This window comes from Strix aluco, chromosome 3 (genome assembly GCF_031877795.1).
Source record: "Strix aluco isolate bStrAlu1 chromosome 3, bStrAlu1.hap1, whole genome shotgun sequence".
NCBI lineage: Eukaryota > Metazoa > Chordata > Aves > Strigiformes > Strigidae > Strix > Strix aluco.
The window spans coordinates 37,893,606-37,907,373 of record NC_133933.1 but is presented as its reverse complement, the minus strand read 5'-3'; the positions used below and the strand labels follow the sequence as shown (position 1 = coordinate 37,907,373).

The following is a 13,768-nucleotide window of genomic DNA, read 5'->3' as shown; positions in this document are numbered from 1 at the left end:
ATCTTATTCAACCATCAGTACTTTTAAAAACTATTATAGCTATTCATCTATTCAGAAAATTTATTTATGGTTTGCCAATCAGCAAGCAATATATACATTGCCCTGCCCTTAAACTGACCAATTCCTAATATCCTTTGGTGACAAGATTGCTCTGATAAATATACCTTAAGAAGTAATTCAGAGAATTTGGCAGAATATCATTATACATTTCTGCAGGGTATTATTGGTTAATGCTGTCTCATCTGCTTATAAACAATACTTGTTTTTGAAAAAAAATAAAAGTTTTTTTTCAATTCTAGTTCTTTTTAAATCTTGTAGCTAAGGTACCTAAATATTACTTAACCAGATGTCAAAGATTGTCAGTCATTGTTGACCTGGTAATTTAAACTCTAATAAATATGTTATCACTTAGTTAATTTTAGAATGTCAGTATTACACTGTTTATTCATTTAATAAATATCTGCACTATTCAGCAATTAAATTCTTAACTTTTTGGATTAATTTGTTCTACATTCTGAAAAAATCATGGAGCGATATAACTGAGGTGGCTAAAACAAAGTTGTGAGAAATCTGATAGTGTTGGATATTTAAAATGTTTGGGCTGCAGATTATATTCTCTTACTTTTATAGTCAGCTATTTTTCTGTTACTGCAAGTGTTATTTTATTTTCAAATATGTATGCAATAATAAATTTGAGTAATGTAGTGGTGGCAGACATAATAAAGTTGTGAATTTTGAAAAATGTGTATTAAAATACAGTGAAACAATAAGACAAAAGGGGCAACGTAGAAGCCTTTGGGTAACTGAGTATTAATACAGGAGCTTGAAAAAATGAAACTATCAATAGTAGAAAGTATATATTAAAAAAAATTAAAAACTGTAGAACTCTAAATTGTTGAGTGTGCTGAAAATGCAGATATTTGGTAATTCTTTAAATTAATTAATATAAAAATCTGATCATCCACACAGACATGAGACATTTCAAGCCTATGACTGATACATTGATTAGTAAAGGCAGCAATAAATGATTGTTATTTTTTCTATAAATATTTATCCTTTATGGTGTAACTTAATAATAAACTTTATTACTGATGTGTATGAGGCAAATAGTGGTTTCCCAGGCTAGCTTTCTTCTTCAGTTCAGTTCTTTACTCCACTATTATTGTTATTATTGAACATTATTTATGAAACAAAATTGTATGTTGTTTCATAAACATATTCGGTTTAAATTGTATTCCTAAGGAACGACGCAAGTTTGGGCCTTTGGGTTGGAATATTCCCTATGAATTTAACTCCTCAGACTTTACAGCCAGTGTTCAATTTATTCAAAATCACCTAGATGAATGCGACATCAAGAAGGTGAATGCTAAAATTTGCATACAGTATATTTAATTGCTTTGTACAACATCTCTGTTTTTTTCTTCATGTTACTATTTATAATAGTTTATTCATTGCTATTCTTTCAGTGCAACTTCTAATGATCAAAGTTTCAGATTCTCTATAAGACAGTTAAGCTGAAATACTTTGTGTGCTATCAGCAATGTAAAAATATGTAATAGTTAAGTTCTTTAAGAATTTGATCTTGTTTTTTTCAGTACCATATCTAAAATATTAACAGGTCTATACAACATCTGTTTTGGAAAGGAATCTAAAATATTTACAGAGTTTGCAGAGCCAATCGAACTCCTCTATGGCTGACATTTTGTCTTCTACTATTTATCAGGGAACAATGTAATAGACTAGCCATTCCTTGTAAAGCAGCACTTTGCCAATAGAGAAATATGAGAAACTGGGGGAAGGGGGCAAAAAAAAAGAAAGAGGAGAGGCAATAGCAGCTGAGAGTGATTTCAGGTCACACAGGAAATAGTGCGATATATTTCTAATAGCAGGATCAGGCCCAACTCAATTATAAAATTATAGAACTAAGCTCAGAAAATACATTAGAAATAAATTTTTTTTTTCTTCCAACAATGATCTTTTCAGCTTACATTTCAGAGCCTTATGAGCTTCAGATGATATTGAAATTACAGGCTGGATACCACCTTCTTACATTTTATAACTACAGACTTTCATTTACTTTACCTGCTTCCAGGGGATATCTTGGAACACAGTACGCTATATGATTGGAGAAGTACAATATGGAGGCCGAGTCACAGATGACTTTGATAAGCGTCTTCTTAATTGCTTTGCAAGGGTAAGAGACCTTGAAAATACAGTTATTTGTCATTTTTATTGGCAGCTGCAATACAGAAATCAGAAGACCTTTCTGCTGACTATGCACTTCCAGTTTATAAGACTCTTCAGAGTAAAATGAATTCTTCAAAACATCATTCTTTGGCAGTGAGGTTCTTCCCCTTGGTTTCTCTTTAATGAGGAACAGAAACTATTCAAAAGACATAGCTGGAACTCAAACTTAGAAGACATCACTCTTAATTATTTACTTGTGTATTCAGGTAAAATTAGATGTAGTAGCTAAAACAAGAACCCTGATTCTCTAAGAATAAATACAAGATAAAACCCCCTCTAAGTAACAAAGTAACTGTGTTGTTTTCCTCTGGATTTTTCACAGGTATGGTTTAATGAAAAGATGTTCGACAGCACTTTCTGTTTTCACACTGGATATAAAATTCCAGTGTGCAAAACCCTAGAACAGTATTTTGAATACATCCAGTCACTCCCTGCCACGGACAGCCCAAAGGTCTTTGGTCTCCATTCTAATGCTGATATTACGTAAGTAGGTCTCAACATATTGAAAACAGGGACCCTTTTTTTAGTAGCGGAAAGAAATCCCTATGAAATGTTTAAGTAAAATATATTTTTCATAGGAAACCTAGGATTCATGTGAATTTCACTGTTGAAGTGGAACACTTGATGTGTATGTACGTGGTTATGAATGCAGTATCTTCAGCTACATTTTACATGTTCTTTTAAAGTATTTGGAATTCTTATTACCTACTCCTCATGGTTTTAGATTTTTTTTTTAATTTGAAAGCATTATAAAACTTTTATATGATACAAGGTTCTATACAGTTCAACTAGAGAAAGTTTCTAATATTTCCCTTCTGTTTCAAGTAGTATATTATTTCTCTGTGCACACTCATTAAATGATTCTCTGGATTGTCATTTGGTTTACAAGCACACCTTTGGATGTAACTACAACTGTTGGCATCAGTTCTGCCATTTCCATTATTTAAAAGAAGCTTTTCAACCTCACCAACTCCATTTAAAATTTTATCTTTGACTTAATTCACTTTTTCATTCCAAATAATGTGTGTCATAGCTTGGCTTTTATTTCCTTCTAATGTTATATGCCCTGTGAAAGGGTATGAATCATCATCATATTTTTTCTCTGAAGTTCTTAATAATTCTGCCATGAATTATTGCCTTCCCATTATGTCCATATTAATTGTTTCTTAACATAGCTTTTTGTATTTTTAAACAAAACAAATGTTATTCAAATGCCCAGCTGCTGTGGAAACCTAATGTCTTCTAACATTTTTGGACAAAACAATAATTTCACACAATTTTTCAGTCTCAAATTTGAGAGCCTGATGCAGTATCAAAAGCCCAATATTCCAAGCATGTGGTGAGAACAATACACAGTTTTATTGTCAACTCTGCGTTGCACCTACCTTTGTAAATATACACTTCTGAATAAAAGAATCTAAGGGTAGATTGTTTCAAGTCATTCTCTGATAGTTGCAAGACCTCCCTTCCAGAACTGATTAAAGAGCTAAGATTTAATAGAGAACTAAACAAAGTCCTAAAGAGAGACATGCTTTGGATCCAAAATTAGGCTTGTAGGAGGGCTATTTTATAGGAGAAAACTTGAAACGAACAGTGTTGGGAGAGTCTTAGTGAGTAGGAACAACTCTTTCATTTCTCTCTAGTACTGAGTTTTTCTTCCACTTGGTACATCAGCATATTCCTGCTACTTTAGTCATGTTTTCTGGGTATTTCTTTAGAGTTTGGAGAAAATGTTCAGCAGCTTCATGCTTTTTTTCATGTCTTATTACAGTCTGTTATAGGCAACTATGCATAGGTACTGTCTGTCTGAATTTAATCTTTGACACATGGACCAAATGGATTATACAATATAAAAAATTGCATTAAAATTCTCCTGAAAATATATCCTATCAAATCATCTCAGAGTATGCAGAAGGCTAACTGTTAGAATTGGAACACTGAGACAGCCAGGACCTCTTCATGTTACTATTACTGAGGACAAGAAAGACCTTATCTCTCACTGGTTTAGTGGGACAGTTTTCCAGTTCAGACAAAAGTTCGATCCATTGGTTCCAACTGTAAAACTTCACTGAATGTCAATACTTTCATCCACTTTGGATTAACACCTGAAATCGTTACGACTGATTTACCTTCTCCAATTGATTCCATACCAAAGCCTTAAATTCAACTGAATTTTTTTAAAGATACTGCAAGCTGTTTTTAACCAACTGAAGAATCTCCCGTTGTCCCTTGGTGAATGTAAGGTTTTGAATACCACGTTGCAATAGATATTGCTGTTTTCTACACAAAGCTGAGATAATGTTTCTATCAAACTGCATTTGTTCTTAGTTTTAACTTTGAGTACAGAAAATTCCTGATGGCACAGACTCCAGCTATCAAACTACGATAAGCTGTTGAATCCAAATTCTGTAAGAAAATATTCTTAATAATACTTTTTGAAGCAAATCAAAATCCAGGGAAATTCCTTCTCTTTTTCTTCTTATGACACAATTTGCTTTGCAATACTGCTTCAGGTGAAAACAATATAAACAGGTATGAAATACTTTATTTTACATACTTACTTTTAGACAGCATTGACACTGTAAATGAGATTCACTTAATGTTGCTTTAGCTTCCTTTATGGTTACCCAAGACTTCATTTACTGTAATAGAGAAAAATAGAGCCTTGAAAAGTACAGTACAAAGCAGACATCTAAAATACATGAGCTGAATCATGCTTCTTTGCATTACCTATAAGGGCAATCTAGACATACAGCTGTTATGTAGACATCTACACTTAGATGTCTAACTGTGATCAGGGACACCCCATTGTGTATATCTCATTTCCCTCCCAGGAACATGGAACTTCCTCTGCAAACCTGTCCAATCTTTCTTTCATTATTTGCACACACATTTTATTTGCAATGTAAAGGAAAGTCAGGTTTTCCAAAGCCCAGAAAAATTTTTTTTCAGAGTTTCTTTTATATTCACTGTGTCCCACCGTTACGTGAATGAAATTTCTTTTTTCTATTTTCTCCTCACTTCCACACTGCAATATTATTTTCAATTATGTACACATTGAGATGCATCTTTTTGTCTTTTGTATTTTTCTTAACAATAAAAGTCTTCTTGTTCAAACTGCTATTGCTGTTCAAGTTTCATGTTTGCTTCTTTATACAAGATTCAGATAAGTTCTCCTCTCCAGAAGATTCCTAGCTTGTGTCATTGAAGAAGGGAATATTACTTACCTTTGATTCTGCTCCTTTGAGGTTATTTTTAAAAAACTGTTCTGTGCTTTTCCCCAAAGTTTGCATATTGCCATCTTTTTAAAATTGTTTCTATTTTTGTTTAGATTTGGGTAAAAACCATTTTTATAGTTCTGTAATATTTTATAATTAAATTGATTCATTCCATATAGAATAGTCTGACAGCAGTATTGGAAGAACAGTACTTGCAGTGTGAAGATGAAGGTTCACATCTCTCTTATGTCAGACCAGCAAGACCCAGAGTAAGGGTTATAACCATAAGTATGTCATCCAAATTAGGAATGAAGCCATGAGTCCAAGAGGAATTCGCTTTTATCCAAGTTTTCTGCTCATATATGGTCTTGAATGAATCTTTAAATGGGGCCATAAATGGAAAAAAGCTTGAGAGTTTTGAGTCTAAAGTCAAAGGCTATTAAAAACCGTGAAAGCCCCACCATTCCTACATTCATAAGCAAAAATTATATCCCCTGGGAAACAAACCACCAGTATGATTTTTTCTATTTTTTCTGATTTATAGTCTTTATAATTCCACTCACAAACAGTTTATATTGAAATGCTGAAGTATCTAGCTTCTGTAGTCTCACAACACTGTCTTCAAAGCTTAGATGGTTTAGGAGTTCACATGTTCTATCCTGTGGCACAATCCTTGGTTTCATGTCTTATGTAATTATGTATGGCAAAGTAATAGAAGGAGATGTGTGTCATATGAAGGTTGAAAAGTAAAACTGACACACAAAATTATGCTTTGAGTCAGTATAAATTTATGTTCTGTGTCAGACTCATCCTGTATGTTCCTTGTGTAGCTGATTCCATAAGGTAAAAGTAGGCAGTGCCTGCACTGCAGTACCAACACATACACTTATGTTTTCTTTTTTATTGCTTCTCATAGCTCTATGCCACTAGATAGCATTGTAACAAAAGTACTCCTATAATTGTGTTTGTGTTGAAAGACTAACATGGCCTACTATCTTCTACTATCAAATACCACATGAATTTTATTCACTTTTTTGTACTGACTCAGTACATAAATTTACATTAGCACTGCCCGTGCTGTACTATGGAATAGAAGGTTTTAATCTCCAACATTGTAAATCTAGCAGCTTTTATCATTAATCCTGAAATAACTCAGAATGAATTTACCAATTAATAAAGGGGCAGCTTGCAGAATGGTGCATTCCACTTTTAAGAAGTAACTAAATGAGGGAAATATTCTTCCTTGTTGCAAAACTTTTATTGCTTCCTCCCAGCAAATATCTGTTTAGAAGTCCTTATCAGGCATATGCCATTTTCTTCCCTTTCCTCGGAATCCCTAGAAATCACACAAGAGGTTTGCCTGCCACCTCACATTCTCAGCTTGCAGAACTCCATCTTAGCCCTGAATTAGAAAAACAGCAAGTGTGTAACAGGGTGTGTAGAGGAAAGTTCATATTCCTTAGAACCATGGAAAACCAAATGTTGTTCACGATCAGTGTGTTCAGTGTGTTCAGATGGGTGCAGGATGCAAAGAAAAACTATTTCTTTTGGTTTAACCTGATGATACAGTATGTTTTTTCTCAACTTTCAGGTTGTGTGTTCTACAAAGTATCATTTAACTATTAAAAATTTCTATGTAATTTATAACATATTTCTTATAATCTCAGATACCAAAGTAATACAGCAGCTGATGTTCTAGATACTATTACCAACATTCAGCCTAAAGAAAGTGGTGCAGGATCTGGAGAAACTCGTGAAGCAATTGTTTATCATTTAGCTGAAGACATGCTAGAGAAACTTCCTCCAGATTACATACCTCATGAGGCAAGCTAATTTTAGTTGTTTTCTTACTGTTCTCTCTGTTGAGTATTCACATATTCACATTCCAAAAAAGAAACCCTGAACTGTAAAGAGAGATCGTGCAGCAGATTCAAGCAACAAACCAACATCTTTATTGCTATCAGCATGAATCAATATGAGGCTTTTGTAGTTAAAATCAAAACATCTTAACAGTTGATCATGGAGATATGTCAGGGAGACTATTCTTGGACTTCCAAAGCTGCATGTGAAAACACAGAAAAAATCAGTCTTGACTTTTTGTGACAGCAGTCTCCTGGGCCTTCTGGGTGAAGACCTGCTCTAGCAAAATCTGAGTAATTGGGTAGCATCAGACCAAAAAATAAAAACTGCAGCAGTTTTAAGAGGATAAATGTTAGTTGAATAATGTGAAGTAAAAGTCTACTATTTACTTTTCTGAACACAAGAAAGTTAAGACGACGTATATGACAGCAGTATTGCAACAATTCAAATTTAACTGAGTTCTTTCTTCTGTGCTCCTATATTTTAGGTAAAAACTCGTTTAATTAAAATGGGACAACTTAACTCTATGAATATTTTTCTTCGGCAAGAAATTGACCGAATGCAAAAGGTGATCACAATACTCCGCAACACTTTGAATGATCTTAAATTAGCCATAGAAGGAACTATTATTATGAGTGAGGCAAGTAAAGCATATTTACTATGTATGGAATACTGTATTTTAAACTATTACTTTGATTGTTTTAGTTCATGTATTATAATTTCATTCCTTCAGAATTTGAGAGATGCACTTGATAATATGTATAACGCTCGAATTCCTCAAGTATGGAAAAGAGTATCTTGGGATTCTTCAACCCTTGGCTTCTGGTTTACTGAATTTTTGGAAAGAAATACTCAATTCTCTACTTGGATATATGAAGGAAGACCAAATGTGTTTTGGATGACTGGATTCTTTAATCCACAAGGTAAGGGTACTGAAAGGACTTGAGTAATAATGTATTTAATCATAATGTAATTTTTTTACTACATATTTAATTTAATATAACACCTAGAAAAGATGTTTTCATCGCTGTCAGAGTATGTCATAGAAGCCAAGATGATAAATGGATTCAAAAAAAGAGATTAGATAAAGTCATGGGAAACAGGTCCAATGGTAGCAATAAACATGACTGTCCAAATTTAACCTTTGAGTTGGGAGGTCCCTAAGCTCCAGATTGCCACAATCTGGAAGAACATAGAAGGGAAAGGATTTATGTGTCATTCTGTGTGTTGTAATATTATTTCACTAAGCATCCACCTTTGTCTCGCGTCAGAGACAGGATGCTTGTACAGATGGTCTTTTAGTCTGACCCGTAAACACAGTTTTTATTAAACACTGTTTTTATATTACAAGAAGGAAAACACGTAGTTAAGAAATAAAATGTTTTATCTTGTTGATATATTGTAGTATGATATGATACAGCTTCTAAAGAAAATATACTTAATCATAATAACAGAGCTTTTAAAGAAAATATTCTTTTCCTGTGGTTTCAAACTGTTTAACTTATTCCAAACTGTAAATTGCAAGTATTCAAGAGCTTTAATCTAGTGTAAGATGTTATTTATACGCTGTACAGTAGCAACAGAAAAGCTTTTTTTGCAGTAAGGGCAATGATTCACTGGAACAACCTCCCCAGGGACATGGTAGGGTCCATGTTGCTGGGGGTTTTCAAGACACAATTGAACAGGGTGTTAGATAATCTCATCTAGGCTCCCTTTCCCACAAAAGGCTGGACCAGGTGATCTTTTGAGGTCTCTTCCAACTTGGGCTGTTCTATGATTCTATGAACATGCAACCATACCAGCATTTATAGCAGTTATCTATCTTTCACAGAGAATCATTAAACTGTAGTTTTCACAGCGCTTCCATATCACAGGTTATTTAATGAAGAGTTTGTTCAGATTAATCAAAGATATACCGCCAAGTACAAGTAAACATTATCTATCACTATCTGTTATAGCTTTATATATTTATCATTTATAAGAAGGAGGAAGAAAAACAAATTGTAACCATCTCAATGAGTAACAAACCCTGTTACCTTATTAGATGCATGTTCATAGAAGAATCTCATCTGACCTACACAACTGCCCATACAAAATTCTCATGAGAAACTTCTCTGTTATAGCTATGAGGTGGTTTCTTTCATTAGGATTAACCTCTGAAATCCTTGAGTATTTTATGAATTATCTTCACTTTGTGATGCTTCTATTCTTACTGGCATTTCTGTGACCAGGACTATAAAAAGTACTAATATCTAAGTGGTTTTCTGAGTTGCTCTTAGAAACAGTTGAGGTGCCTGGAGCACATCCAAATTATCATTAAAAGATGGTATTGAGATGCCAGTCAAAACATCATTCCATTTATATCGTAACTGGCACAGCTGGTAAGCACACTAATCTCTGGTGATTCAAGAGCAGCACTCACAGTGGTGTAAAAGAAGATAATGGACCAGATTCTTTTGACCAAAGAAAATATCTAGCCTAATAGCAAACAAACCTGAGACACAGATGATTTTGAACTTGCTGATTGCTTCGACTTCTGTGTTCCAAAAAAAAATAGTCTTGTAGATGAAGAAAGAAGTCTGCTAAGCACCAAAGTTGTGTGATGGCTAGGGGTGAGGTATTCATAACACCACTCACCAGGAAATTCTGAGTAAGTCAAACCATACAGTAAAGTTTAAAAAATTAACTGTTGTGAGGCAAATCTGAAATCGGACTAGCTTGTGCTGCCATGGCAGGAAAATCTAGACTGATTGCACTGGTGAATCAAGCTCTAAATCTATCATAGCATTGGCAAATACATTATAATGTTAAAACATGAGGGATGTATTTTATCAATTTACTGGAAAAATCTATTTATAGTAGTATAAAGTATCACCAATAATTGTATTTAAACCTGTTGTGATTTTTTAGTATTATCAGTGTTTGTCTCCTACAAATTATCATTATTAAGGGAGAATGTATGTTAATGGTGGTGCAATATTCCATTCAGTAGACATGGCACTTGGAATGAGCAAGCTTATGAAGAACCAAGTATCATATTATAGAGATATAATTAATTTTTAGCAAACTTTAGAAGCCTAAATAACAGTTTTATTTTTATCAGAATAAATAGTATTTGAGAAATGCTCATTTCAAGTACATTAATTGTATTTACATCACATGAATATTTTGGCTGTGACAAATATCTTAGCTTCTAACTCTTTGTCCTAATTAGCATGTTAAACCACTTCTTAAATCTTGAAATGCTGTCTTCTACTGCATCCCTATGTACTTTCACGATTTCCCCCATGGCTTGTCAGTATTTCAATCAGTGGTTTCTCCTCCTTTTAGATACCTGACAGCCTACAAAACGCTAGTAGTCTTTTCCTTTATGCCCTATCAAGAAGGAACTGATGCCATATCATCTTTAAGTCTTTACAGTAATCACTCAAGTATGCAGTTCTCTATTGTTAACTTTTCTCTCTTCGTCTCAATCTCTTTCTGACAACTCCAAGTAGTTCTTCATCCAGTAGCATAAAAATAGCAGCTCTTCATCCAGTAGCATAAAAATAGCAGCTCTTGGTGTTTTGGTGAGTGCATTGTCATTTTCTGAGACACTTATGCAGAAACAACCAGGTATTTGCTGCATTTCATTTTTGTAGCTTTTTCCTTTATAACACATACAAACCTCTTTGCTGCCCAGTTGTCATCTTGTGCTTATACTATTCAGCCCTTTATCAGCACAGAGAGATTTTATTGCAAACCTCTGTAAAGTCTGTTCAAAACAGTACTCAAAAAATCACCTAACTTGCTGCTTAATTCTGCCATACTCTACCTTCATTTCTGTTTAGGACTCCCTTTTCTTCACTAACAAAACATAAATTTTTCATCCTTTGTAGGCACTGCCTTGTCTAGATTCCCCACACTCATATAGTTATTTTTATTATCACATTCAGACACACATTTTCTGTTTTCCATCAGTGAAATTTATTTTATTTTTCTACCTCTTTCATTTTTTAAAAAAGTGCCTTTTTCCTAAGTTGCCTTTACACAAATACCAGCTCACATAATTGATATCATGTTTACCTTCAAATTCCTTCTTGAAACACACCTCTACCACAGGTCCTGTGGTTGATTGCCTAATGATAAGTTGTAAGTCAGTATCGTGAGCAAACATTTGTTAACTGAATAATTTGGTAGCAACAAAAAAAAATATTTTATGTGCCATTTAAAAATATTTTTCTTAGTGTAATGCATTCTATGCCACTTTTGTCATTTGTTTCTATTTTGGCCCCAAAGCAAAGTTTGCTGTCATTAGTCAGGGTGCTCATTTTCAATAGAATTCTGAATATCTGTCTATAACATTCAGTGCAGAACCATGCAGATAACCGAGCAAGATTTCTTTTTTGTCTTGTGAGATATATACTAAATCTCTGGCTTAATTTCTCAAGGATTCCTGACAGCAATGAGACAAGAAGCAACTCGATCACATAAAGGCTGGGCTTTAGATACAGTTACAATACATAATGAAGTGCTAAAGCAAAACAAAGAAGAAATCACATCACCTCCTTCTGTATGTATGACATGCAAAGATGTTTCAGTAGCAATTATAGTATTTAATTTACATTGTGCATCATTCGCTCATTTTGGATTGATAGAGGAAAAAGTTACTATTGTCTTCACCTCACTGTTTTTGCTCAGCATAGAAGATAAATAACAATAAGTATGAAGATTTTAATTTTTTTATTTTGCAGTTACAAGAATATTTTATTAAAAGAACCATGTCATTGTACCACTTCTTGATTTTTGGAATTTGTAGCAAAATTTAGATCAAACTTTCTAGTGTATGACCTTTATTAAGCAACTTTTATTGCCATCCATTTCAGTAGCATTATCTTCTGAAAAAGGATGATATGATATAATATTTAAAATTAGTTTGAAAAGATTCAATGTCAGATTTTTTTACTATAAAACATATATTCCTTTTAATGTTTTAAGCCAATTACTCATTTTACAAGACAGATGCTTTATTCTGTGTGATGTATCTGCTTACTCTCTGCACAGGAAGGAGTATATATCTATGGGCTATATTTGGAAGGTGCAGGCTGGGACAAACGAAATAGCAAACTCATTGAATCTACACCAAAGATTCTTTTTGTCCAGCTGCCTGTGGTGCATATGTTTGCTGTTAATACAACCAGTCTGATGGATCCCAAGCACTATGTTTGCCCTCTTTACAAGAAGCCCAAAAGGACAGATCTGAACTATATTACAGTGATCTATTTAAGGACAGTAGTGTCTCCAGACCACTGGATATTGAGAGGAGCGGCTCTCCTGTGTGACATCAAGTAAACTGTTTTCCATACCATAACAGAAACAGAATATATGATGCATGTAACCAACTACATGTGTAATTCTTCTACTGCTTTTTATTTGGTGGCCATTGGTCATTATACTAGAACTTTCATTTCAGTCTTGGTTTAATGAATTTTTGTCTCTGCTTCCAGTAAATTCAGTTTGTCTTGGCTATTTGGTGATAGTTTTAAAGTAAAGTTTTCAGAATAAGTTCACTGATTGTAGTCTTTGATGTTTCCATCATATTACTTTAAAAAGGACTATTTGCCTTAATACAATTAACGTCAAATAAAATGTTGTTAAACCTTAAAAAATAAAAACTTGGCTTTTTCACATTCTTTCTCATATACAGCTTTAGCTTGTGTTTCAGTGACATACGATGACAACAGAAGGCAATATAGAACACAACAAAATTTAAGTTCTCCTAGGTACAATTTTTAAAATATTCCTGGATTCTCCATGATACCTACATTATTTTTTTTGACTCTGCAGGAAACTTTATATTTAAGATGGAAAAGTATATTTGATCCATATTTTTTGCTTGGGGTTCCTCAGGGTTCACTTGTTTATGTTAAACTATATAGAGTAAACAAAACTACACCAGGAATGTTTGTGTCTGGAATATCTGACAGAGACCATTATGTTCTCTGTCCAGTTTAGCTGTGTGGGAACATAGCTACAGAAGTAGAACAGTGCCAACGACTTAGCATGGATGTTTTTCTAATTAAAATAGAGAACCAGATTATCTAGAAGTACAATTATTTTCCTGCATCTCATCTTAGCTCTAAAATATAGGCTGGAATCCTTGGAGTGGCTATCACAGCATCATTCTGTGATAAACCTGATGAACATCCCTGAGTTTTCCACACATAATTAGTAATAAACTAACTCTATGCATGTAAACAAGATATGCACTCTACATTATCTCTTCAATAATCTGCATAAAATTTGTTCTTCCTTCAGATACCTTTATTTGGCAACACAGTTTTTCATTTACACAACATGACTGGACTATATTCTTCCTTTTGCAGTTCGAGTGACCAAATGCATTTGCTGTGGCAAAGTGCAGCTACTACTTGATAAAGTCCTGGGGCAATCTGATGGGATGG

The 13,768-nt window shown here is 33.7% G+C and overlaps 1 protein-coding gene across 1 annotated transcript in view; it reads left to right on the top strand.

The window, feature by feature from the left end:
- Positions 1 to 12,656, top strand: part of DNAH8 (dynein axonemal heavy chain 8) — a 151,476-nt gene extending 138,820 nt beyond the window's left edge. Inside the window, exons 86-93 of the mRNA XM_074820651.1 lie at positions 1,243 to 1,359; positions 2,093 to 2,194; positions 2,570 to 2,730; positions 7,133 to 7,289; positions 7,813 to 7,965; positions 8,059 to 8,248; positions 11,756 to 11,877; positions 12,369 to 12,656. Coding sequence (XP_074676752.1) covers positions 1,243 to 1,359; positions 2,093 to 2,194; positions 2,570 to 2,730; positions 7,133 to 7,289; positions 7,813 to 7,965; positions 8,059 to 8,248; positions 11,756 to 11,877; positions 12,369 to 12,656 — 1,290 coding nt within the window. The remainder of the gene's footprint in view (positions 1 to 1,242; positions 1,360 to 2,092; positions 2,195 to 2,569; positions 2,731 to 7,132; positions 7,290 to 7,812; positions 7,966 to 8,058; positions 8,249 to 11,755; positions 11,878 to 12,368) is intronic.
- The last annotated feature ends 1,112 nt before the right edge of the window (positions 12,657 to 13,768 follow it).